Genomic DNA, 26,220 nt, shown 5'->3' with positions numbered 1-26,220 from the left:
CAGCATGACTCAAAACCAGGTTAATAAGGTGTTCTATGTGGAATCATCTCCTGTTGCCCATAGTATATAATTTAATTGTTCTAAAATGACAATTTCCGGTGGTGATATGTAACAGGGCTATAAACTTGGCAGCTAAAGAAGGAAGCCTGAAAAGATCACAGATGCCTAGTATTCAGATTTTCTACCTATGCTCATTTAACTCACTATATCTGTCTACAATAAATGTAAAGACTGTGCTAGAAGAGGGAGTTGGTAAAACTGCTTGATAGCAGAACTGACTGAGTCCGGACCCTAGCACTAAATAATGGAAGGAGAGAGCCAACCCCGACAGGTTTCACTCTAACAACAGCCATTCATGTTCCAGCTCCCCCTTTCTCTCTCTCTGTCTCCCTGTCTCTCTCCCTCCCTCACACACACACACACACACACACACACACAGAGAGAGAGAGAGAGAGAGAGAGAGAGAGAGAGAGAGAGAGAGGAAAGAAAGAAAGAAAGAAAGAAAGAAAGAAAGAAAGAAAGAAAGAAAGAAAGAAAGAAGGAAGGAAGGAAAATATAAGAAAGAGTAAATATCAATGGAAATATCAAAATATACTCCATGCCTTAAAGATAAACAAGGAAAATGTCACATAATCCATAACTAAAGGTGATGGTTATTTTTTTTCTCAACTTGACATTAACTAGAGTCACCTTGGAGGAAGGAATCTCAGCTGAAGAACTGCCTCCATGAGACTGGCCTATGGCCATGCCTATGGGGCAATGTTTTATTTGCTAAATGATGCATTGTGAGTGTTGCCATCCGTGGGCAAGTGGGCTTGAGCTGTCTAAGAAGCCAAGCTGAGCAAGCAAGGGAAACAAGCTGCCAAACAGCTTTCCTCCATGGTTTCTGCCACTGATGGCACTTGAGTTCCTTCCTTGACTTCTCTCAATAATGGGCTGTGACCAGGACATGTAGGGCAGGTCAACCCTTTCATCACCATAATAGTTTTGATCCATGTTTTAAAATTGCAACAGAGACTCAAGAAAGAACACTAAGCAAAATATCATGAAACTGATAAGACACAAGTCAGCTCTGAGTATAAAATAAGGGACAGGGATTCTAACGAACCAACTGGGCAGTCATGGAGGTTGAGAAACACCAGGATGGCAAGGCAAGAGTTTTCATGAAGAAATAATGGAAATTTTGACTTGAAACTTACGTAGAAGAAACATTAAGAACAACTGAAGAACATGCATTCAAAATAAACCCTCCCACTACAACATGGAATTACTATAATCAAACATCTTAAGTTAGACAGGTCAATTGCCAAGGTCTCCTCTTCCTGACCCCGTGGTTTCCCAGAACTCTAATCATTGAGAAATCTAGCTCCATGGAGGTTGTGCTTACTTTTCTTCCGTGGGTCTCTGCTCTTTCGAACCCTTTTTCAATTTATCCTTACTCAATGAAATCCACATTTATTATAAAACTACTACCCTTGGTTTTCTTATGTCTTCACCTTGTGAAAAAAGTTATATTTTTTATCTAACACATTTGCAGTTAGTTTTCTTCCATGTCCACCACCTTTGATGACACCCAACCTCTTACCCATTCTCTTCCTCTTAATCTGTTTGTGGAGCACCAGAAACCCAGTCCAATCAGGGCCAGTGTCCTCTCATGAAAAACAAAGTGTCCACGGTACCAGCTGAACTGACATATAGCAAGGATTTTTCCCAAATATAATTTAACATATGCCAGGAAATGTTCCAAAATGGAATTCTGTGTATATACACACCAGTCCTTGTTTGTAATGAGATGAAAAATAGTCTAAACATTGTAAAAAAATGTTTCAAATGTATATCAATTACTTTTTATTGCTGTAAAAATAACTTACAGAAGAGTTATATCAAATCTATGGTTCTAGAAGGAAAAGAATCCATTATGGCAGGGAGGAATGCCAGTAGGTGGCTGGATCAGAAAGCTGAGAGATCACATCTTCAATTGTAAACACCACGCAGAGTGTGGACTGGAAGTATGGTGAGGCTCTCAAAACCTGTCCCTAGTGACATCTTGCACCTTCCAAAACCTGCCCAAAGAGTACCACCAACTATGGGCAAGTGTTGAAATATTTGAGACTATGGGGGACATTTCTCATTTAAACCACCACATCATGTTTCGGATTATCTGGTCTCGCATAGGACTTGTAGGTACTCAACCTCACTAAAATATACTTAAATAAAATGCCATTTATTTGATAGATTTCCAAGCCATGGGGTTGAAGAAGGGGATGTTTTTCAACCCAGACCCTTATCTGAAGATTTCCATTCAGCCGGGGAAACACAGCATCTTTCCAGCCCTCCCTCATCATGGGCAAGAGAGGAGATCCACGATCAGAGGCAACACTGTGAACCCCATCTGGCAGGCAGAGGTGAGTGCTAGGGTATGGGGGTGCTGAAAGAAAGCTAGAAGGATCAAATGAAAACAAGTGGTGATGAGCCCACCCCTGCGCTCATCATCTTGTGGAGCACAGATTCAGTTCTTAAACTCATGACCGTGAGACTCGGGCCTTTAAGGAATCACGTTCTCTGACGACTTGAACTCCAGGGCCTGGAATCATTGTCCCAGGCAGCATCAGGTAATGAATGCTCTGTCTGGGAGAATACCCTCCCTCCAACCCAAAATTCATTTCAGGCATCTAGAGATTTAAAAAGGGCAAAAAGGAACGAAGGAAGGGAAGAAGGGAGGGAGAGAAAGGGGGAAGTCTTTACTACTGGGGTCCTAGTCAGTACTCAACAGGGACCCAGCCTTGATCTACGCTTTTCACACTTTATATAGCTTATGTTATAAGCTTACATAATCTTTCATCTGCAGGTGACTATTAGATTTTTCTGGGCAATTATCAATAAGACATTTTTCCAATAACAAAGCCTTTTACTTATTCATAGAGCTGTGGGAATCAGCTCTCAAGACCTATGGTTGTGGAAAACTGGCCCTTCCTCGGGGCTGTCTAGCAAATGTTTCCCTTCTCAGATAAGAGCAAGCAGTTAAGACCTTATCCAAACTTAAGTCAGAAGTGTAAACTTCAACTCATTTGTTATCTTTTCCTGTAGTCCAGGAGAAACTGGTTAGCATCTTACCTATCTTGAACTTATATCTGAACAACAATCGAGGCAGACCCTTTCCACTAAATTTCTTATTTCAGTGTAACTTAGTACTTTCTAAGCAAGCTTATTAGTAAATCCCTTTCAATCATACTTAACCGAGTTAGAACTTGTTATTCCTTCTGCCAAATCACCAGGGGGGTTCCTTTCTGATTCAGAACAGGTACCTGCAAGCAGGAAAAGCGCATTTAAACACGATTACTCCCATTTCTCTATAGTTCTCCCCAGCTTGTCATCACCGAGAGCTCCAAATACAAATGTGACCCTCTGGGTGGCTTCCAGGGATACTAAAGCCATCAGCTTCCTGGGTTAGATAAACCAGTCATCTCTAGAATATCCCTGATTTAGTTACACACTGCTTGATTTGAATAGACACAAAACCTAATCTTTCATACCATCTTGGTGGTTTGAATAGAGTGGTATGCATCTCAGTTTCCAGTATTGAACACTTCACCGCACCAGTAAAGGACCGTCTCTGCTTCTAAGTGTGTCTTCTCCACCACCCAGGAGTTAGGAGTTCTTCAACAAATCATGTGTGATGCTGGGACTCACTAACTCCCCTCCTAGAGAACAGGCAGAAACTTGGCTCAGCTTGTTTGACCCCTTGACTTTCAGCTGATCACTTGAGAACACGACCCGCCAACTGTCGCTGGAGACACAGGAAGCAGGGCAGGCGTGGATGAGCTCTAATGCAGAAGGTAAAAGTGTAGCTGTGCAGGCACAAAGCTCAGCTCAAAGCACAACTTGGCTCGTTAACATTTCTGTAGGTTTGAGTCATCAGTTTTCCTTTAAGCCTGGTAATATCCTCACCCACCCACTCATTTCCACCTGTAATTGATGGAGATGTGCCCCAGTCTGACATACTTGCATTAGACATAGCTCTTCCATGACTATTCAGAGTAGATCATTCTTATCTCTGCCATGGAATTTTCAAACATTGTAGGCAAGAAAATATAGTTAAATATTTGGAACCAGACCTATCTCATTGTCTCTTAAAATGTACCATCTCCTTGCTAAGTTAAATTACCCCTTTCAAGCTCCCCAGGAAGGTTTTTTAGAGTTTTGAAATGGAAATTGAGCTACACTTGAACTACTCTTAACAGTTATGAACAGATTATAAAACATTGAAAAATACCACTATTAAAGAATATTGGACATGTTTATTGAATCCCAGATATTCTTACCAATAATTTCTGAGCTACTTACTGAGTCCCTGCGGATAACACAAAATGCTGCAGTAATTACTTCTATTTGAAAAAAAGTGAGCAAGTTTGCCTAACACACTTGTCGCAAGGTAATACAAGTCGTAGGAAACATTTCTTAAATCCCGCTATCAAAATGATTTGGTACTAAAAATGTCAACTAGAATACTTCTAACATTATGAAATTTATGCGTCTTAGCTTGAAATCACTTTTTATCTGGAAATATATTGAAAAGTGCTCTCATTCTCTGTCCTCGGGTTTATGCATTGCATTTAAAATGCTACATCTGAAATTAGCTCAATAAATCTCATGCGAGAGTTGTAGCTCAGGTAGACATCGCTCACCTGTGCCTGAGGCCTTGGATTTCATTCCCAGTGCCACGAAAACAAACAGAAATAAAACATAACTCCACAAAGCAGCTGGTAACTAAATACTAGGAAAATGCTGCTTCTGCCCCTGTGGAATTCCTCTGTCCCTGGCAACCGGTGCCAAACGGCACACAACAGATAGATATGTCCTGCTTTAATACTTCTGTACTTGATAAGACTCAGATTAAGGTGAAAATGTAGATAGTGGCTGATGTGAAAATTTATTCTCATGTTTTAAAAAATTAATTCTTTAAGAATATCAAGCATTAATTTCAATACCACTGTCGTTCAGGCTTCTACTAGAATAGAATAGCCCTAAAGCTATACTACTCCAAATTCCAAATTTTTTTTTTTAAAAAAAAAAGACCTACCATGGTCACATTCTTAACAGAAACATCTCGCTCTCTGCTACTAACTTCTCTATTACTTTTCTATTGCTTTGATAAAATTCCAGAAAAGAAAGAGTTTATTTTGGCTTAGGGATCCAAAAGTAAAGTCAATAATGGTAGAGGAGGCATGCCTGCCGGAAGCTCAGAGATCCTATCTTCAACTCTAGACATCAAGCAGAGGATGATAACTGGAAACAAAGCCAGGCATCGTCTCTCAAACCATGTTCCTAGTGATGTACTTCCTCCCTCGGGACTGCATCTTCACAATCCCTGCCCTAACAGCAGCATCAACTCAAAGCTTTCAAGTGCCGGAGCCTATGTGCATATTTCTCACTCAAATCATCCTAGTATTATCCTAAACATATGCTCTTTATTGTCCTCAACCAAAGTATGGATGATGGGGTAAGGAATGAGTTGTGTATCCAGCTCGAATTATATTGAAATGCAATACAAAATACAAGCAAAATTTTCAAGAAAAAATATTTCAAAAGTGGAATCATTACCCTCCGAAAGTATATAAGGAATACTAATTAGAACAAATCTACATAGACTCAGGCACATTCTCTATTTTGCATGTAAATACAAACAATTTCAATGCTGTTTAAGATTTTTAGTGTTATGTAATTAAGAATGCATTATTTTACTTTTGAGGACAAGTCATCTACACCATAATTGGTTGTGAAATACTGGATAGAACTTATTCAATTTCTTTAGGTTTTTGCACATGTAGAACAAGGCTTTATATGCTCTGGTTTTCTATACACAAATATGGGCATTTTTAGGTGAACTTTGGCATCCACAGTATAGTGGCACTAAGGGGACAACTGTATTTCACAGTAACTTTCCTTGCCTTGTGACAAACAATTGATCTGACAAGAAACAATTGAAGGGGCGATCTATATTGGCTCTCTAAGAAGAACACAGTCGGTCATCGTGGGAAAGACACGGCTTGAGGCTCTGTTCACACAGCTTATTACATCTCTGAGGGTTGGGAGACCGAGACTGTGTGTGAAATACAGCTGGTTTTAACACTCCAGCCCAGTTCTATGGCTCGGCATTTGCCATTAAGGTCCCATGTGCAGAAGTTTACATAACCTCCTAAAGCGGAGCTACCAGCTGGAGATGATGTGTTCAGACACGTGAACCAGTGAGGAACATTACAACCAAACCAGTAACACACATTTTCCTCTTTGTCCTGTTTCTTCCTCTTTCACTCTGATGTTTTTCTAGCCACGACAGGTATGGTGCTAAAAGTAGACGGATAAGCGTTGGCTTCATTTCTGTGTGTGTAATTGGTAGCTTCTGTGACTTTTATATTCATTTTTTTCAATGTGACTCTCAAATAACTTGTTGTATTTTTGTTTTGCTTTGATTTTCCAGTCAAAATTCTTTTCTGCTTGTTTTCTTTTGCTTTTATTGGGGTTTTCATGTAGTTATCTTTTAGTTTAAATTTAAAAATTGAAATAAAATGAGCCAAACAAGGGTACAGGAAAAGATAAATTTTGATTATTATTTCATGATTTCCTCCTTTTCTTTCGTCCCTCCAATGTCCCGATGTTTCCTCTTATTCCCTCTCAAATTCATGGCCTTTTTCTTTTATCATTCTTGTTACATATATGCAAATGAACACAAATACAATCTGCTAAGTCCACTTAACTTTGTTTGTATGTATACACTTTCAAAGTTGACCACTTGGTACCACTTAACTAAATTGGGGGGTGCGGTATCCTGAGAAAGGCAAATTCTCCCTCTCAGAAGTCATTCATTACCTGGAGTTCATGAAGTCAGTTGTCAGAAAGGGCCTGACATCTTGCAAGGCAAGATTGCAGATCATGATTTGGTTGCATGAATGTAGTACATTTTCAAATAAATCATCTAAGGTTATTCTATGACTGTCTTTGAGTGAATCATTGCCCTTATCTTCGGCTGCCTGGTAACATATCTTCACCTTAGATTCTTCATCAATCAGCAGATATCAGCTGAAAATAGCTCCTTGGCTCAAGCTGAACTTCACTCCTAACTCCCTGTCCAGTCCAGGATTTGATTTGGCCTCATCTTGCACAATTCTTGTGTATACTGTGAGTTCATATGTGCAGCTGTCCTGCACATCTGTCTGGAACATGCTATTTCCTTGTACTTACCCATTCCCTCTTGCTGTTGTGTTCTCTCTGTCTCCTCTTCCACAAAACTATGAACCTTGGGGAAAGGGTGTGATATAAATATACTATTGGGAACTGACAATTCCACAGTCGTCTTCTCTGTGCTCTGGCGTTATATGGGTCTCTGCATAAGTCACCATGTGCTAAAAACAGAGGCTTCTCTGATGAGGGTAAAAGATGCACTAATCTGTGGATACTCAGCATGTCACTACTAGTATATAAGACTGTGTCCATTTAGCAGAATAATAGTATCAGGCTCTTCACTAGGGGCTATGACTGGCTTGGCTAGCCACAGGTTCTTGCCCTGATAATGGTGCCAGGTGTGGGCTTCATCCTGTGGGATGGGACTTAAATCCAGTCAGAAAGTTATTGGCTGCTCCCATTATTTTCATGCTATTTTGCTCTAGTGAGTGTGTCTTGCCAGTCTAGTCATTATTTTAGCTCACAGGGCTCATAGCTCGTTGAGATTGGCAGTTACCTTTCATGTCTGGTAGGATGCAAATCACCTTCCAGAACTGTAAAAGCTAGCCAATAGGGATGAAGCTTCCAGGCCAGCACCTGCTTGATTCCTCCATGACCAATGACTGGAGGACTTTCAGCAAGGGTGTCTTACTCTCAACTTCTATAAGATAACCAATAGCATTGTCAATAACCTGTAAATCTTGGACATCTACAGGATCTCTCTATCCAAAAAGAGGCAACTATTCCTAACACTGGGATTACAGTGTGTTGACCTATAGTGTTGCACTATAATTCCCTTTTGACCATGTATGTATGTATGTCAATACTATGTATAGTTCAAGAAGTATCTACATTACTAAGTTTTCATATGACTTATTTAAAAGGTCTTTTAAATATCTATCCCCATATTCTTACCTCTACCCTGCCCACCTATCCTCCAATCCAATTTAGTTCTTCCTATTCCATTATTTCTCTTTGACTTTTTATACCATGTGTTTGCTCTCCCCTCCCTTGAAATCCCCATTTTCCATTACTAAATTTTCTGACCTCTATGAATATTACAAATGAAGCATACATCTGAATATTCAAAGAGGCATTCACAAATGAAACCTAAAATGTAATATATTTTCTGAGTCAGTACAACCTCATTCTGACTGACTGTTTTCAACTCTATCCATTAACATGTAAAATTTATGTTTTGTTTTTTAATTTTTAATTTTTTAGGATTTTAGTATTCTCTTTCCTCACTCAAAAACCTCCTATGTGCTCCTATTGCTGTCTTTCAATTTCATGGCCTCTTTCTCTTTAATTGTTCCTTGAACACACAGACACACACACACATACATTTGTGTGTGCAAATACATATATATATATGTCAAATACATATATATATATATGTCAGTACTTACACTCCCACACACCTCCCTGTGTAAGCCTTTTTATTCACAGTATTCTGCATCTTAATTTACATATTGTCTATAACCTACTGTCTCCCATCCCTTTTTTATGTGTCCCCCTCTAGTCCAAAAAGCAAAAACTACTAATACTACTCTCCAGTTTCCTAGACTCTATTTGTGCTCCAAATTAAACACACACAAGAATATTTAAAACTATGAACCACAGTTCCCTCACTCAAATATTTTTCCAGTTTTATTACATTACCTGAAATATTCATGAGTTCATTATTCTTTATGACTGAGTAATATTCCACTGAGCATGTATACCACATTTTCCTTATCTACTTGTCAGTTTATAGTCATCTAGATTGATGTCATTCTCTAGCAATTATGAAAAGCTGTAATGAACATGGATATGTGAGTGTCTCTGTACAGGGATATAATGTCCTTGGGTATATGCCAAGGACCTGGGTCACAAGTTAATTCTATTCCTAGTTTTTCAAGAAACTGATTTCCAAAGTGGCTGTCCTGGTTCACATACACCAGAAGATTATAAGCATACCTCACTCCCCTCATATATCAGCATTTGTGTTTGCTGTAGGAGAGACCACTTGTTCGTTCCCAACTGCCCAGACCTTAAATAATCAGTCAGAAACCATATTATTTGCAATACTGTTTAGCCAATAGCTTAAGTGTATTTCTGGCTAATTCTTATATCTTAAATTAACCCATTTCTATTAATCTGTGTATCACCACATGGTGGTGGCTTACTGGGAAAGTTCTGGTGTCTGTCAGCTCCTGCAGCTACATGGTGTCTCTTTGACTCTGCCTTCTTTCTCCCAGCATTCAGTTTCGCTTTCCTGCCTAGCTCTATTCTACTAAGTCACTGGCCAGAACAGCTTTATTCATTAATCAATAAAAGCAACACATAGATAGAAGGACTTCCCACACTATTTTCCCTTTTCTTTTCAAATGAAAAGGAAGGTTTTAACTTTAACATAGTAAAGTTGCATATAATAAAACAGGTATCAAGCAAGATTTACAATTACAATATTTATATTTACTTTATCTATTATCATAACTAAGGAAAACTATAACCATCTATTCTTCAACTCCATCAAAGATTCCAGAAGGATATAATATTACCTAAGTAAACAGGAAGTACATTGTAAACAACTTCCAAAACTCTAGAATTGACAGACATCTTGCTTCCTGGACAGTCACCCAAATTTCTTCCGTAATGGGCCTACCAGCCCATAGTACCTGGCAGACTTTTCCATGAAGCAGGTAATTTCAAAGACGGGTTCACATATATTGGCAGTTTGTCAGTCACTTTCTTCTGTGTACTGCAGAATGTCTGGCAGTCTCTTTCATGAAGCAGGAAACCTGAAGGGTTGTCTCACCTACTTTAGGCAACTTTAGCAGTCATTTTTCTGTGGATCCTGCAAGTCTGGTCAAGCCAAATGGCAAACAAACTCCATGAGGAGCCTCTTCAATGCCCATCTTCCTCTGGAAGTAGATAGGTGCTGCCAGGATCAGATGTGTCTCATTATCATGAAAAGTCCTAAATTATTAAAACATTTTAAATGCCATATTCTGTAGTCTTTGAAAAGTTTGAAGAATACCTAACTGAAATATATCTCTATATATCTAGAAAACCTAACTAATATGACTACAAGCTTGACTATTATATATGATTATCTATTAACCTATATTCTTAATTATACATTACATTTTTAAATGAGCTGCATGAACACAATACCATAATCAAGAGCAGAAATATACATATAATAAAATTGGTCTTAAATTTGTATCAATAAACCAAGATCCATACCAATGCAAATCTCTACAGTATGTCTCCCTTTAAATGTAAACAAACATTTATAAACAATATTTGGGAATTTGGACATAGTTTTCTCTAAACTGCTTCTTGCTTTTTTGTTGGGCAACATATTTGGGGATTCATGGCAACCTTCCAGGGGTTCTTGGTCCATCAAACCACATTAGTCTGTAAGGATTCCACAGGTTTCATCCTCTGTGGGAACAAAAGAATAACCACTTTTCCAAAGCAACAAATCCTTAGACCCAAAGATTGAAGTCATGATACTTTTAAAATAAATATGTTGGCTTGGCTTAGCAGACCATACAATAAAATGTCTCTCTGTACTTAGCTCATTCACAGTCAAAAAATTCAAAGAAAACACAATAATATACATAATTCAAATTCTCTGTATATATTCCATCTTTTTGTGTCTTATTTTTCTTACTCTATTACTTTTTCTATAAGCTTACTCTGTCTCTTTAAAAATTTTGTTTTACTTTTTTAAAAAAAACCATTTACTTCTTTTTATGACTGTCTATATTCTTCTTCTTCTCTCTCTGAAGCCTACATACATTTATCCAACACTGTGACCCATTTAGAAGTCTTTTTCATCTGTATTTTTCTTTACTGCATCTGTATATGAATTATTTTTTGACCAGAAGAGCTTTTTTTAATGCTAAGTGGGCATGGCTAATACAACCCTATCTGCTCGCTCCACCCAGTTCAACATGGCGGAGGCATGTTTGCTGCCTCTGAAGACATATACGTTGTCCCATGTTTAGGCACACAGCAAGTTGTAGCACTCTGCTCACAGACCCCATTTAAATGCTCTGTAGCCAGACCTCCTGGAATAGTCAGGGCCATTTGTGCTAGTGAACCAGGAAGCCTTCTTAAAAGAGTCGAGCAGATTTTGTTGCTACTGTTGCGTTAGGAAGCCTTCTTAAAAGAATCATGCCTCTGCTTGCTTCTAGCAAACAGAGCCAACCCAAGAAAAATGCTGCTACCAAAAAGCCATGATTAACTCTGTTCTTTTGTGTCTCTAGAGTTCCTTTTTAAGCTTTCTCAGGTTTTACATGGATATAGTTGACCACATTGGTGTGCTAGTTTGTTGTTGGAGACTGTTAGTTCATTCTTGGCTACTTAGCCCTGAAATAATCACACAGAAACTATATTATTTAAATCACTCCTTGGCCATATTTCTAGCTAGCTCTTATATCTTTTGCTAATCCATTTCTATTATTTTATATTTTACCACGAGACTTGTGGCCTACCAGCAAGAGTCCGGCTGGTGGCTCGTGTCTTTCTCCTCTGGCAGCTCCATGGCTTCTCCTTGACTCTGCCTTCTTTCTCTCAGCATTCAGTTTAGTTTTCCTGCCTAGTTCTATTCTGCTAAGCCACTGGCCAAAACAGCTTTATTCATTAACCAATAAAAGCAACATATAGACAGAAGAACTTCCCACACCATGTGTTTATTTAGATTCTTGGTGGTGAGCCACTTTGACTGGGATAGGATGTATTCTTAATGTAGTTTTAATTTGCATTTTCCTGGTGACTAAAGATGATTACCAAGTTTTTACTGAAAAAAAATTTCCACAATATATTTTGGTTGTGTTTTTCTTTCTCCCAATGTCCCCTCAGGATCTCCACCACCACTTCTTTGTACTTTACATAGCCAACTTATATTCCCTCTCTCTAACAAAAACAAAAACAAAAATAAATACAATAGAATTGTATAATTGTAAAAATACAATAAGAAATACAATAAAACAAGAAACACAAAAATTAAAATCACAACAAACAGAAAACAAATAAGAAAAAGTATGCCCAAAGAAAGGACTTAAGAATACCTTTAAGTTTGTGTTGTGTGGGCCAACTGCTTCTTGGCACAGAGCCTGACCTGAAGTGTGGTTGGTATATCCTGTGACTCCATTAAAGGAAACTGATCTTCCTTTTGTCAGTGGGTATCAATTGCAGATAGCTTCATCATTAGGAGTGAGACCCCCCATGTCCTTTTCTCCCTCTCAATGCTAGCACCCCATTTGGCTTGAGCCTGTGAGGATCTGTGTGGGCTGTCACAGTCATTCTTTGTTCATACGTGGGTCAGTACTATTGTCTCTGGAAGACTGTTTTCTTGGAGTCATTTGTCACCTCTCTTTCTTACCATCTTTGCACCTCCTGTTATGCATAGATCTCTGAGTCTTGAGGAAAGGGCTTTGATGGAAACATTCCATTTAAAATTGAGTACTTCAAGGTTTCTCACTCTATGAATATCATCCAGTTATGAATCAGTGTGTTAATTCCCATCTACTGCAAAAGAAGCTTCTCTAGTATGGGTTGAGCAAGAATATTATAGCAGAATGTCATTAGGAATCGTCTTCCTGCTACATTCCTTAAACAGAATAATAGTAGCAGGTTTTCCCTAGTTCTGTGACCTTTTTAGCCTCGTGTTCTTGGCCATTTTTGCAATGTCAAGCATGGATTCCACCTCATGGATTGGGTCTTAAATCTGATCAGAAAGTGGATGTTTATTCTAATAACATTTGTGCCACTATTGTACCAGTATATCTTACAGGCAGGTCATTACTGTAAGTAGCAGGGATTGTAGCTGGGTAATATTGATAATCACTTTAATCTTCTAACAGTCTGCAGAGTAACTTCTAGTACCACGAAGTTACTGGTAGTACTGCTGGTCTGTACAAGTGAAGATTCTAGTAGGCACCAGCTTGATTCTCAATGTTCATTGACATAAGTAAGTATGTCTTCAACCATAGGGCCTTACCATCAGGTTGGGACAGCAACCAATAACCTTGCAAATAGCCTATGAAGGGACCCCCTTTGACCAAGGAGTCAACAAGATGTGGCAAATTCTTAGCACTGTGGTTTTACTTGGTGGCCTAAGGTGTCTATATGGGATATTGTCTCCTCTATTATATGGTGACTTTATTTATATTCTTTTCATGTATGTATATGTTTTAGAAGTTTCTACAGTAATAGGCTTCCATGTGATCTTTCAAATGTCCTTTAGAATTAGATGTTCCTCTCTATATTTTCTCCTTTACCCTTCTCTTCCATCCCGTTCCTTATTTACCCTCTTATTCTAGCTTCCTCTTTCTCTCTCCATAGCAGTATATTCCATTTCCACTTTCTTAGAGATCCTCTCTTACACCTTAGATCCTTACTGGGTACCAAACTTCTGTGGTTATTTAAGTTACAGCACACATATTAAAGGCTTAAAAACTAATATTCACATGTAAGAAAAAGCATACATTTGTTTTGGGGGGCCTGGGTTACCTCATTCAGGATGAATTTTTCCTAGCTACATCCATTTACTTCTAACTTTCATTATTTTATTTTTCTTAATAGATTAATATTATCCCACTATGTAAATGTACCACATTTTTAGTCTCCATTCATCAATTGATAGACATCTAGGCTATTTCCACTTTGGGGCTACTATTAACAGAGCAGCAATAAGCATGGGTGTGCAAGTATCTCTGCAGTAAGATATATGATGCCCAAGAGTGGTATAGCTGGATCTTGAAGTAAAATGATTACCAGCTTCCTAATAAACCACAACACTGATTTCCATAGTAACTGTGCCAGATTACAGTCCCACCAGCCCTGAATGTTACCATTTCCATGCATTCTCTCCAGCACATACTGACGTTTATTTTATTTATCTTGGCCATTATGACTTCAGTAAGATGAAATTTTAAAGTAGTTTTAATTTGAATGTTCCTGATAGTTAAGGATGCTGAAAATGTCTTTGTTTACCAGCCATTTGTGTTTCATCTTTCAGGAGCTCTATTTCTGTAGCCTATTTTAAGTTGAGTTCTCTCTTTTCTTAAGGATCAGTATTTTTAGTTCTTAGATGTTCTAGATAATAACCTCTATCAGATGTATAATTGGTAAGGACCATTTCCCATTCTGTAGCCTACCACTTTGCCCAAATGATGCCGTCCTTTGTCATACAGCTTTTCAGGGTCCATGAGGTTCCATGTATTAATTGTTCGTCCTACTTCCTGGGTTATCATCAGTGCCATGGTCACAAAGTCCCTTTCTCTGACAATGAGTTAAAGTTCATTCCCTGACTTTCTCTAACATCATGGTTCTAACATTGAAGTCTTTGATACATTTGCTGTAGAGTTTTGTGCAGAGTGGGTCTATTCTCATTTTTCTGCATATAGTCATCCAGTTTGACCAGCACCATTTGCTGAAGATGTTGTCTCTTCTCCAGGGTGTACTTTAGGCAAATCGGTTTCATGGGTATGTGAATTAATGTCTAGATCTTCAGTTTAATTCCACTGATCAAAGTGTTGACTTTCATGCCAACCAATACCACGCTGTTTTTATTACTATAGTTTTGTAGTACAACTTAAAATCTGGGATGGTGGTAGTTTATTATTTAGAACTATTTTAACTATCCTGGAATTTTAGTGTTTACATATAAAGTTGAAGATTAATTTTTCAATTTCTATGAATAATTGTATTAAAATTTTGATAAGGATCACAGTGAATCTATAGATTGCTTCTGAGTGCTTCAATTTCTTTCTTCAATATCTTAATGTTTTTATAATACAAGTATTTTACTTGCTTGGTCAGAGGTAACTACAGGTTTTTCTTTTTGAGGGTATTGTGAAAGGTATCATTTGTTTGATTTCTTTCTCGGTGTTTGTCATTTCTATATAAGAAAGCAACTGATTTTTGTGAGTTAATTTTATAAACTGCTACTTTGATAAAAGTGTTTATTAGCTGTAGAAGTCCTGGTGGAGTTTTTAGGGCAATTTATGTATACTATCACATCATCTGCAAACAAAGATACTTTGACTTCTTCCCTTTCTAGTTGTATCCCCTTGATCTCCTTCAATTGTCTCATTGCCCCTAGCTAAGACTTCAATTACTATATTAAAGAGTTATGGAGAGAGCAGACATCCTTGTCTTGATCTTGACTTTAATGGAAATACATTGAATTTCTTTCTGTTTAGGGTGATGTTGGCTATGAGCTTGCTATAAATTGCCTTTATTATGTTGAGGTGTGTCCTTTGTTTGTGTAGTCCCTCTGTGACTTATATCATGAAGGGATGTTAGGCTTCAACAAAGACCTTTTCTGAATATAATGAGTGAGATGTCCACGTGATTTTTATCATTCAGTCTGTTTATGTGGTGAATTACATTTGTTTATTTATGAATTTTGAACCATCCCTGCATCTTTGGGATGAAGTCAACTTGATCTTTTTGCTCCCACAAAAAGTTTGTGAGCTCCCACAAGCTCGGATCAGCTGCTTCTGTGTTTTCCCATCATGTTCTTGACCACCCCCCCCCCTTGCTCATATGATCCCTCTTCCCTCTCTTCAGCTGGACTCCTAGAACTCGGCCAGTGTTTGGCTATGGAACTCTGTATCTGCTTCCATCAGTTACTGGATGAAGGCTCTATGATAACAACTAGGGTAGTCACCAACTGATTACAATAGATAGCCAGTTCAGACACCCTCTCCACTATTGCTAGGAGTATTAGCTGGAGTCATCCTTGTGGGTTCCTCGGAGTCTCCCTGGCACCCTCTATCAACATATGTCTTTTATTACTCTCCCCCTTTGTCTCACCCCCAACTTAAACATCCTGATCCCTCATGTTCCTCTCCCTCATCCCCTCCCTTTTAGCCCCAACTCCCAGGTTAGCTAGGACATCTCATCTATTTCCTTTTCCCAGGGGGATCCATGCATCCCTGTTAGGGTTCCCCTTGTTACTTAACTTCTCTGGGGTTGTGGAATTATAGCCAGGTTGTCCTTTGATTTATATCTAATATCCACTTACAAGTGAGTAAATACATTATTTGTTTTTCTGGGTCTGGGTTACCTCACTCAGGATGATTTTTTTTTCTAGTTCCATCCATTTGCCTTCAGCATTAGTAATAAAAACAGTTTGGTATGGCATAAAACATACACATGGATCAATGGAATCGAATTGAAGAACCTGACATTAGTCTGCACACCTTTGAACCCCTGATTTTTGGCAAAGAAGCTAAAAATATACAATGAAAAAAGAGAGAGCATCTTCAACAAGTGGAGCAGGTATAACTGGATGGCAGCATGTAGAAGAATACAAATAGATTGATACTTTTCATCCTGCACAAAACTCGAGTCCAAGTGGATCAAAGACCTCAATATAAAGCCAGTTACACTGAAGCTGATAGAAGAGGAAGTGGCAAGTAACCTTGAATGCATTGGCACAGGAGACTACTTCCAACTATAACACCAGGAACACAGACACTGAGATTGACAATTAATAAATGGGACATCCTGAAACTTAAAAGCTTCTGTAAGGCAAAGGACATTGTCAATAAGACAAAATGATAGTCTACAGAATGGGAAAAGATCTTCACCAACCCCACCTCTGATAGAGGACTCATATCCAAAATATATAAAGAACTCAGGAGACTAGATATCAAAATATCAAATAATCCCATTTAAAAAATGGGGTACAGATTTGAACAAAAAATCTCAGCAGAAGAATCTCAAATAGCCAAAAGATATTTAAGGAATTGCTCAGCATCCTTAGCTATCTGGGAAATACAAATCGAAATGACTCTGAGATACCATCTTACACCTGTCAGAATGGCTAAGATCAAAAACGCTAATGACAGCTCTATCATTGGCAGCATGTGCAGATTGTTTGGTAGACAGGCCAGCTCCATGCCACAGATGCTGCTGTCCTTGGTGGTCATTCCATGGTACTGGCACTGCCGAAATACTCGGGTCTGCACTCAGCGGAGCTGTGCCTTTACCAATAGCCTCCCCTGACCTCCCTTCAGGGAGTCTGACCTGCCCAATGATGCTGAACCTCAACTCCCCTCCATGAGCACCTCAATTCGGGAGCTTCTTCTTCAGCTGAGGCTGCATATCCACTAGTGGCCTCTCCTAAATTCTCACAGAGCAAAAACCTCAACTCTCCTCCGTGACTATTTCATGCCTTCAACACCAGTACCACCTGGGAGACTCTTCCGTTCTGCCAAGTTCAGTGACCAGCATTCGGAACAGTCTTCATCCCCATCTCAGTGATGCTGGGCTTTTCTAAATTGCCACTAATATCTTAGCTCCAGGCAAGCACCTCCAATTGTCCTGATAAAGCAGAAGTTTTATTTCTTCTCTCTTTTTAATCACAGCCAACTCTTCAGCTCCAGAATACCAGAAACCACAAATCTTGAACACAAAATATCATACCAAAAGCCTCAGTGAGCCTTTGCTTTCCTCTGAAACTTAACCATCCAGGTATGAAACACTAAAGAATACACATTCTTCTCAGGAGCCCATGGGACTTTCTCCAAAAGAGAACACTGATTCGGATAAATACAAAGTCTCAACAAAAATAGGAAAATTGAAATCACACCTTCCATTCCATCTGGCCACAGTGGCATACAACTGAATATCAGCAGCAATAGAAACCACAGAAAGTGTGGTGTCTTGTGGGAACTACCCGGCACACTTTTGAATGACAGATAGATGAAAGAAGAAATGAAAAAGAAAGTTTAAAAATTCCTTCAAATGAATGAAAATGAAAGTACAATATACCAAAATTTATTGGATACAGTACATGAAAGTCTGTAGCACTATGTGCCTATATAAAAAGTTGATAACTTTCAAATTAATAAAGAAATGATGTACCTAAAGGCCTTGTAAAAACAAGAATAAACACCAAAAAAGTGAACTGGAAGAAGTGATCAAATTTCATGACTGAAATTAAGTAAATAAAAATTTAAAAATGATGAAACAATTTTGAAAAGTAAAATTAAGAAACTTTTAGCCAAATTACTCAAAGGGAGGATAAAAGGACCCAAATACATAATATTGGAGATAAAGGGAAACACTACTACACATATTGAGGAAATACACAAAATTATGGTTCATTTTAATCTACATTCCAACAAACTGAAAACTATAAAAGAAATAAATTAATTTCTAGACATATGGACCTACCAAAGTTAAATCATGAAGAAGGGAATAATTTTGAGAGATTTCTAACATCCATCAGATGGAAAAGGCAATTTAAACACCTCCAACTAAAAACAGAAAAAAGGAAAAAAAAAAACAGGGCCAGATGGATTTGGCACAGCATTGTAGCAGACTTTCAAAGAACCAACATCAACGTTCCTCAAAATAGTCCACAGAATGAAAATGGAATGTCCCAAAATTCTTTTTTATGATGCTAAGATTGTCCTATACAAAAAGCACAAAAGACCCAACAAAAAAGAAAATTTAGACCAATATCTCTGATTAACACAAATTTAAAAAAAACTCTCAATAATTCACTTAGAAAGCAAGAGACAGATAAAGATAAGATTATCCATGATCGGGTCAGCTTCATCACAAAAATTCAGGGATGCTTCAACATACAGAGATCGGTATGTATAACCCACCACAGAAAGGGACTAAACGACAAAAATTACATGATTATCTCATTAGATACAGAAAAGACCTTTGACAAAGTCCAGTATCCCTTTATGATAAAATTCAGGGATTACCTGGGAATAAGGAAACATGCCTCAACATATGGTAACACCCTATAATCTCTCCACCAAAATTTTGCTAAATGGAGAAATGAGCTCAAGCATTGTCACTAATATCAGGGACAGTACAAGGATGACTATGTCCCCTGCTCCCATTCAATATAGAAATATGTTCAATTCTTTGTTATCCACTAGAGAGCTAAGATGAGAGAAGGAGAAAAAGAGATCCAAACAGGAAAGAAGTGGAAGTATCCTTACGTGCAGGTGATAGAATACTGTGCATGAAAGACCCTGAAGACTCCACCAGAAATCCTCTACGGTTGATAAATCCTGTCATCACAGGGGAAGAATACAAAAGTAGCATACACAAAATAAAAAAAATGCAGTGATATTTATATATACAAGTGATAAATACTCTGAGAAATCAAGGAACTAATACCATTCACAATAGCCTCAAGAAAAATAAAGTATATAGGATCAAATCTAACAGAGGAATTGAAAGGCCTATACAATGAATACATTAAGATACAGAAAAAAAGTTAAAAGAAGATACTAGAAGGCAGACTAATTCCCCATGCTCCTGGATTGGTAGTATTAATATTGTAAGATCTCCATCTAACCAAAAGCAAGCTAGAGATTTAACGCAATTCCCATCAAAATACCATCACAATTCTCAGACATTGAAAAAAATAATCTTAAATTCTGTATTTCCTTATAACCCAATAATCCAAAGCAATAATTAGAGAAAAAGAAGATATCATCCTCCTAGATTTTAAGTTATATTGCAGAACTATGATAATAAAAATAGAATAAAAGTAGACTCATGGGTCAATGGAAAAGAATTGAAGACCCATATATAAGCCATCTAATTTTTTTAAAGAGACTAAAAATACACATAGAATAAAAGATGCATCTTCAACAAATGTTGCCAGTCAAACTGAGAAGCTATGAGTGGAAAAAAAGAAGCTTGATCCTTATCTCTCGTCACACACAAAACTCAACTCTGACGTATCAAAGATCTCAACATAAGGCCTGATAACCTGAGTCTGATAGTGGAAAATTAGAAAATATAATTGAACTCATTGGAAAAGAAAAGACTTTTGATTAGGACACTGACAGCAGAATTAAGGCTATCGATTACTAAATGGGACTTCATGAAATTGGAAAAATTTTGTACAACAAATTATATCATCATTTAAGTGAAGATGCAACTACAAATTGGGAAACAATCTTTCCCAGTAACACAAAAGGTTACAATTCAAAATAAACAAACTCAGAAACTAAACATGAAGAAAACAAACAACCCAAAGCTAGAAAGATGATTCGGGGGTTAAATCACTTCTTCCTCTTCCAGAGAACCCAGGTCTGAGTCTAAAAACCCACATGATGTCTAACAACCAAAGATAACTCCAGTTCCAGATGAACTGAAGCCCTCTTCTGGCTTCCATAGGGACTGGACACACATGGTACACATATATACATGTCTATAGGGAAAACACTCATTGGCATAAAAATAATAATCTTTCTTAACCTTTCTACACACATGTGGGTTGACACATATGTGCCCCAGCAAGTGTGTTGAGGGCAAAGGAAAACCTGCAGAACCCAAGTCTCTCTTCCCATTCGGGAATGGATCTCAGGTCATCAGCCTTGCTAGCAAGAGCCCTTTCCCACTGAGCTAGCTCCCCAGGCCCAACTTTATAGACTTTTCCACTACTTGCTTATTTTTTGTTTGTTTGTTTGTTTAATCCTCACAGAGTCAGTGGTCTCCTACAAAGCCACAGAATTACCTAGAAATCATGATGGAGGGAGGCCAAGCTAAACTAGAATGATACCACACGGACTGCCCTCCATCTTATTGCATGAATTACATGTCTGGAAGCTACATACAAAGAAACCTCATACCAAGAAAATACTGCATCCAGTCCCCTTGTTCTATGTGACTCATTATTATAAGCTGAGATAGCATTTTACTCTACTTCCCAGGTGATTTTCCCTCTTTAAGCATCTCCAACAAACAATTAGTCATTACATATGTACACATGTATATACATGTGTATATACATGTATATGTGTACATATACAATATATCTTAGGATATAGATATATAAATATCTCAGGTAATGAAACCAACAATTACTAAGTGAAACCTTTTTCCAGACAGAAAAGTCAAAATCCTTTGAATAAAGAGGCAGCCTGCAGAACATAATAAAAACCCTTTTCTAGGGACATATCTCACAGATGGTTAGTATCTAGAATATACAAAAAAAGAAAAGAAAAAGTACCAAACAACCTAATTCTAAAATGGAACAGAGAACTAAATAGAGTTCTCAAAAGATGAAATGCAAATAACTAAGAAACATTTTTAAAATGTTCAGCATCCTAAGCCACCAGGGAGATGAAGATTAAATCCACTCCCACTTTACCTCAGTCATCATGGCTAAGATCAAATGACAGCAAATGCTAACATAGGTGTAGGGGACAAACACCTTTATTCACTGTTGATAAGAATATAAACTGGTATAGTCATTATGGAAATCTGTGTGGAGGTTTGTCAAAGGGCTATAAATAGGTTTACCACTTAAGCCAAATGTATAGATTGATGGGCAGGTAGGTGATAAGTAGAAGAAAGAAAGAAAGAAAGAAAGAAAGAAAGAAAGAAAGAAAGAAAGAAAGAAAGGAAGGAAGGAAGGAAGGAAGGAAGGAAGGAAGGAAGGAAGGAAGGAAGGAAGGAAGGAAGGAAGGAAGGGAGACAGAGAGAGAGGGAGGGAGGCAGGGAGCGAGGGAGGAAGGAAGGAAAGAAGAAAGGGAGGAAGGAAGGAAGGAAGGAAGGAAGGAAGGAAGGAAGGAAGGAGATTGATAGGAGATAGATAGATAGATAGATAGATAGATAGATAGATAGATAGATAGATAGATAGATAGATATAAATAGATAGACAGTGTTGCCGCAGGCAAGATTCGGCTGTTAACCGAGAGGTTGGTGGTTCGTGCCCACCCAGGGATGCCACCTGTTGTCTCCGCATTTTTTTGTGAACATCGAACCTCGAAATAGGCGCGCACTTTTCTGACTTAAGCCCATGAGAACGGGTTAATATCCTAACAGACCAGGCTGTCCTTGAACTCATAGAGTCCCATCGTCTCTGCTTTTTCAATGCTGGGATTAAAGGCGTGTGCTACAACACCTAGAACTCACAGAGATCTGTCTCTGCCTCCCAGGCATTAGGATTAAAGGTGTATACTACCACACCCTGAAGTCATAGAGGTCAACTACCTCTGCCCCTTAAAGTCTCAGAGTTTAATTTACCTCTGTCTCTGAAGTGTTGGAATTAAAGGTGTGTACCACCACACCCAACTACATTTTTTTAAAAAACTTTAACTTTTAGTCTGTATACATTTTTAACACATTGTAAACCAGTTAGAGGTTTTTTTTTTTTAGAATCTCTTTTTACTGTATATCTTTCTTTTTTTGACTACATAAGCCTTTAATTTACTAAGCAATATGGAGACCCTTGGCTTTGATGACTAGATCCAACCCATTTCTTAGCTTTTTATTGAGATGGAAAATCCTTGACCTAACAGCCTTAACGTTGTTTGCCCTGCCCGTTGTCCCAGGCTATTGGTCCACCTTTGTTATCTAGGATACGGGCAACCTGCTGAAGCGGCTTTCCAGTTATGGCGTGCTTTTTGAGCTAACCCAAAGGTAGCAATTGCCTGTCAAAAAACCGCCGGCTCGTGGCCTCTGCCAGCTTAAAGGTATTTGTGTCTGGCCCGGCCTTAGTCGCGGGCGTGCTCAGCCTTTGTTTTGTTGGCGCCGCTCCAAGCCTCACATAATGCTACATACAGCCTCCGATGTAAACCTGCCTTTAGCCCGCCCATTTGTGGCAGGCACCTTTTGGCGCCGCGGTGCTCCGCGTCTTGGCTGCCAGTTTCCTGGGACTCCTAGAGTTGTCAGCCGCGGTCGCGCAGCCCGCCGGAGTCCCGTGTATGGACCCTGTACAGTCTGTCGGCCTCCGCGCAGGCGGATCGCATTCCGCCTAGCATGTAGCTCATTAGCCCCGGGTAATACCCAGCTCCATCTACGGGCTCGGGGCTCAAGGTTGCTGTGATCTCTTGTTTTGTCAAAACTTTCTCTCTTTTTGGCTCTTTTGCCTTTAGTTACTCAAAAACTCTTAATAGAATTGTTAGACACACCTTTGAATATTCTCTTAGCCCAAGGCCCGCAGTTACATGGCCATCGGCTATTGCTAGCGTGCTTGCTTACACTGAGTCCTGGGTCCTGTAACCTTGGGAATGGATTTCAGCCGGGAGCTAGCTGCGCCCAGCCTGTTCTCTTTGGCAAAATTAAAGTTTCCTGCATGTGAGAGTCAGGGACTGAGTTTTAAAATAGTCTAAACCATCTCTTGTGCAGTGTCATTTAATCCTGGTGCCTAGTCTCTTTATGAAATTTAGCAGCTGATTTGCCCACTGGCTTTCAGCTCCGGATCAGACCTTTCGGCACCCATACTTTTAAACATCAAGCTTATTTACCCCCTTATCACACATGTACAATTGCACACTACAAAACTGGCCAGTATCATGGGGTGACCCTTACCTTTTGGGGTTCTTGTGGTGGATTCACAGACGGTAGAACGTGGTTCTTTAGCCCTTCTTCAAAGCCCACCCAGGGACGCCATCTGTTGCCTCCGCACTTTTCTGTGAACACCCGAACCTCGAAACAGGCGCGCGCTTTCCTGACTTAAGCCCACGAGAACGGATTAATATCCTAAAGGGTTAAAACAGACAGACAAACACAAGAGATCGGGCTCATTTACCAAGGATCAAGTGGCAAACGGCAGCTTTATTAAGCATAAGTCGGGTATAAATACTGTGGGGCAGAAAGACACCAGCCCCCCCCATCAGGAACAAGGAAAGAGAAAAATCAGGGGGCCGCACCCAAGGTCGGAGAGTAGCTGAACAGAGAAAAGAGGAACCTTTCTTTCTCTGACCCGGGAATCTTGCCTGTGGTGAGAACCTTGCTTGCAGGTGGAATTACCATAACAGTAGAGGGAGAGTTCTCTCTAAGCTACACCCTTGGGCCATAGATGAAATTATCATAACAGGAGAGAGCGAGTTCTCTCTATGCACACCCTCAAGCTGGTGCAGTGAAACCAGGAAGCAGAACAGCCCTGTATAGCGCCTCAGGAAAAATGGGGAAGGACCTGTGTACCTACAAGACAGATAGATTTTGTGTGTGTGTGTGTGTGTGTGTGTGTGTGTGTGTGTGTGTGTGGTGTGGTTTAAAAGCAGTTGCACTATAACGCCATAGGCTAACAAATTAAAAATCCAGTTCCAGGAATGAGTTACCTCTTTTGGAGTTGTTGGCTAGTGAGATGCCCTAGCTTTACAGGTTATTGACAACGGTATTGGTTACCTCATAGAAGCTGAGACTAAGACACCCTTGCTGAAAGTCCTATTCCTCAGTCACTGGTCATGGAGGAATCAAGTGGGTGCTGGCCTGGAAGCTTCATCCCTATGAGTTAGCTTTCACAGTTCTAGGAGGTGATTTGCATCCTACCAGACATGAAAGGTAACTGCCAATCTCAACGAGCTATGAGCCCTGTGAGCTAAAATAATGACTAGACTGGCAAGACACACTCACTAGAGCAAAATAGCATGAAAATAATGAGAGCAGCCAACAACTTTCTGACTGGATTTAAGTCCCATCCCACAGGATGAAGCCCACACCTGGCACCATTATCAGGGCAAGAACCTGTAGCTAGCCAAGCTAGTCATAGCCCCTAGTGAATAACCTGACACTATTATTCTGCTAAATGTACACAGTATTATATAGTAGTATAAGAACTCCTAGTGACAAGCCCTTGTACCCACAGATTGATCCATCTTTCACCCTCATCAGAGAAGTTTCTATCTGTTGTACAAGGTGACTTACACAGAGACCCACTTGATACTGGAGCACGGGGATGGAGACTGGAATTCTTAGTTCCCAATAGTACACCCCTTTTCCCCAGACTCAGGGTTTTGTGGAAGAGGAGGCAGGAAGAGCACAAGAAGCAATGGATGAGCACAAGGAATTAGCAATTTTGCAGACAGATGTGCAGGGCAGCTGCACATATGAACTCATAGTATACACAAGAACTGTGTAAGATGAGGCCAGATCAAATCCTGGAATAGACAGGGAGGTTGGAATGAAGTTCAACCCCTATTTGAGGAGCTATTTTCCACTGATAGCCACTGAAGAACTGGTTTTCCTTAAGAGTATAGTTCATGGTAATTTGGCTACACTCCTGCACAAGGCCACATGTCCAAGACTACACTGGACGCACAAACTGGACTTGATAAGTTGCAAGAAAGAGGACACAAAGTTAGAGGAGGGAGTGTTTCTGACAGTAGTAGGGGAAGGGAGATGTGTGTGTGTTGAACGTATATTTTACAAAATTCTCAAAGAACTAATTTTGTAAAGTGTTAGAGCTTATAAAACAAAATTATTTTTCTGGCTTCTACACATTTATGAGTGGTTATAAATAGATGATAATACTGCCTTCTCAGTCTAGAGTCATATTTTCTCATACCCATAAACACCTTAGAAAATACTTTCTAAGTCATATTGAACATGTATATGTCTTAGTTGGGGTTTCCACTGCTATGATTAAACACTATGATGAAAATCAACTTGGAGAGTAAAGGGTTTATTCCAGTTTGCACCTCTCAGGCCACAGTCCATCACCTAAGTCAGGGAAGGAACTCAAGGCTGGAACCTGGAAGCTGGAACTGAGCAGAGATCATGGAGGGGCACCGCTTGCCTTCTTTGCTCAGTCGACTCACCCACAACCACCAACCCAGGGTAGCACCACCCACAATGGACTGGGTCCTCCCGCATCAATCACTATTTAAGAAAATACCATACAGACCTGCCTATAGCCAAATCGTATGGAAGCATTTTCTCAATCTATGTTCCCTCCTCTCACATGACTCTAGCTTGTTTCAAGTTGACAAAAATCTGGCTGGCATAGCATGTCTCTGAAATTCCTTACAGCCATTTCATCTTCTGGATTATAATACCACCTTCACACTGATGTCTTAATTATATCAAGGCAATTTGAATCCGCTATTTCTTCTGCAATAACCAGTCAAGACTTTATTCCATGATACTATCTTTATATGATATCAAAAATAGAACCATATCCATTTAGAAAAATTGAAATTTATTGCCATATAAAAGTATGCATTGCACTATGGAGGGCTAAAATTTAAGTGATGAATTAAACTCCGAAGCTTCAGTTAT

The 26,220-nt window shown here is 39.1% G+C and overlaps 1 protein-coding gene across 4 annotated transcripts in view; it reads left to right on the top strand.

Annotated features, from left to right (window-relative positions):
• The window catches only part of Hecw1 (HECT, C2 and WW domain containing E3 ubiquitin protein ligase 1), a 268,078-nt gene that overhangs the window by 162,838 nt on the left and 79,020 nt on the right, over positions 1-26,220 (top strand). For all 4 annotated transcript variants that reach the window (XM_087896436.1, XM_087896437.1, XM_087896434.1 and 1 more), the window contains one exon: positions 2,236-2,405. In XM_087896436.1, the coding sequence (XP_087752562.1) occupies positions 2,236-2,405 (170 nt within the window). The remainder of the gene's footprint in view (positions 1-2,235; positions 2,406-26,220) is intronic.

This window comes from Myodes glareolus, chromosome 14 (genome assembly GCF_982192425.1).
Source record: "Myodes glareolus chromosome 14, mMyoGla1.1, whole genome shotgun sequence".
In the NCBI taxonomy this organism is placed as follows: domain Eukaryota; kingdom Metazoa; phylum Chordata; class Mammalia; order Rodentia; family Cricetidae; genus Myodes; species Myodes glareolus.
Note: the sequence above shows the minus strand (reverse complement) of the source record. Positions and strands in the feature narration are given on the sequence as shown.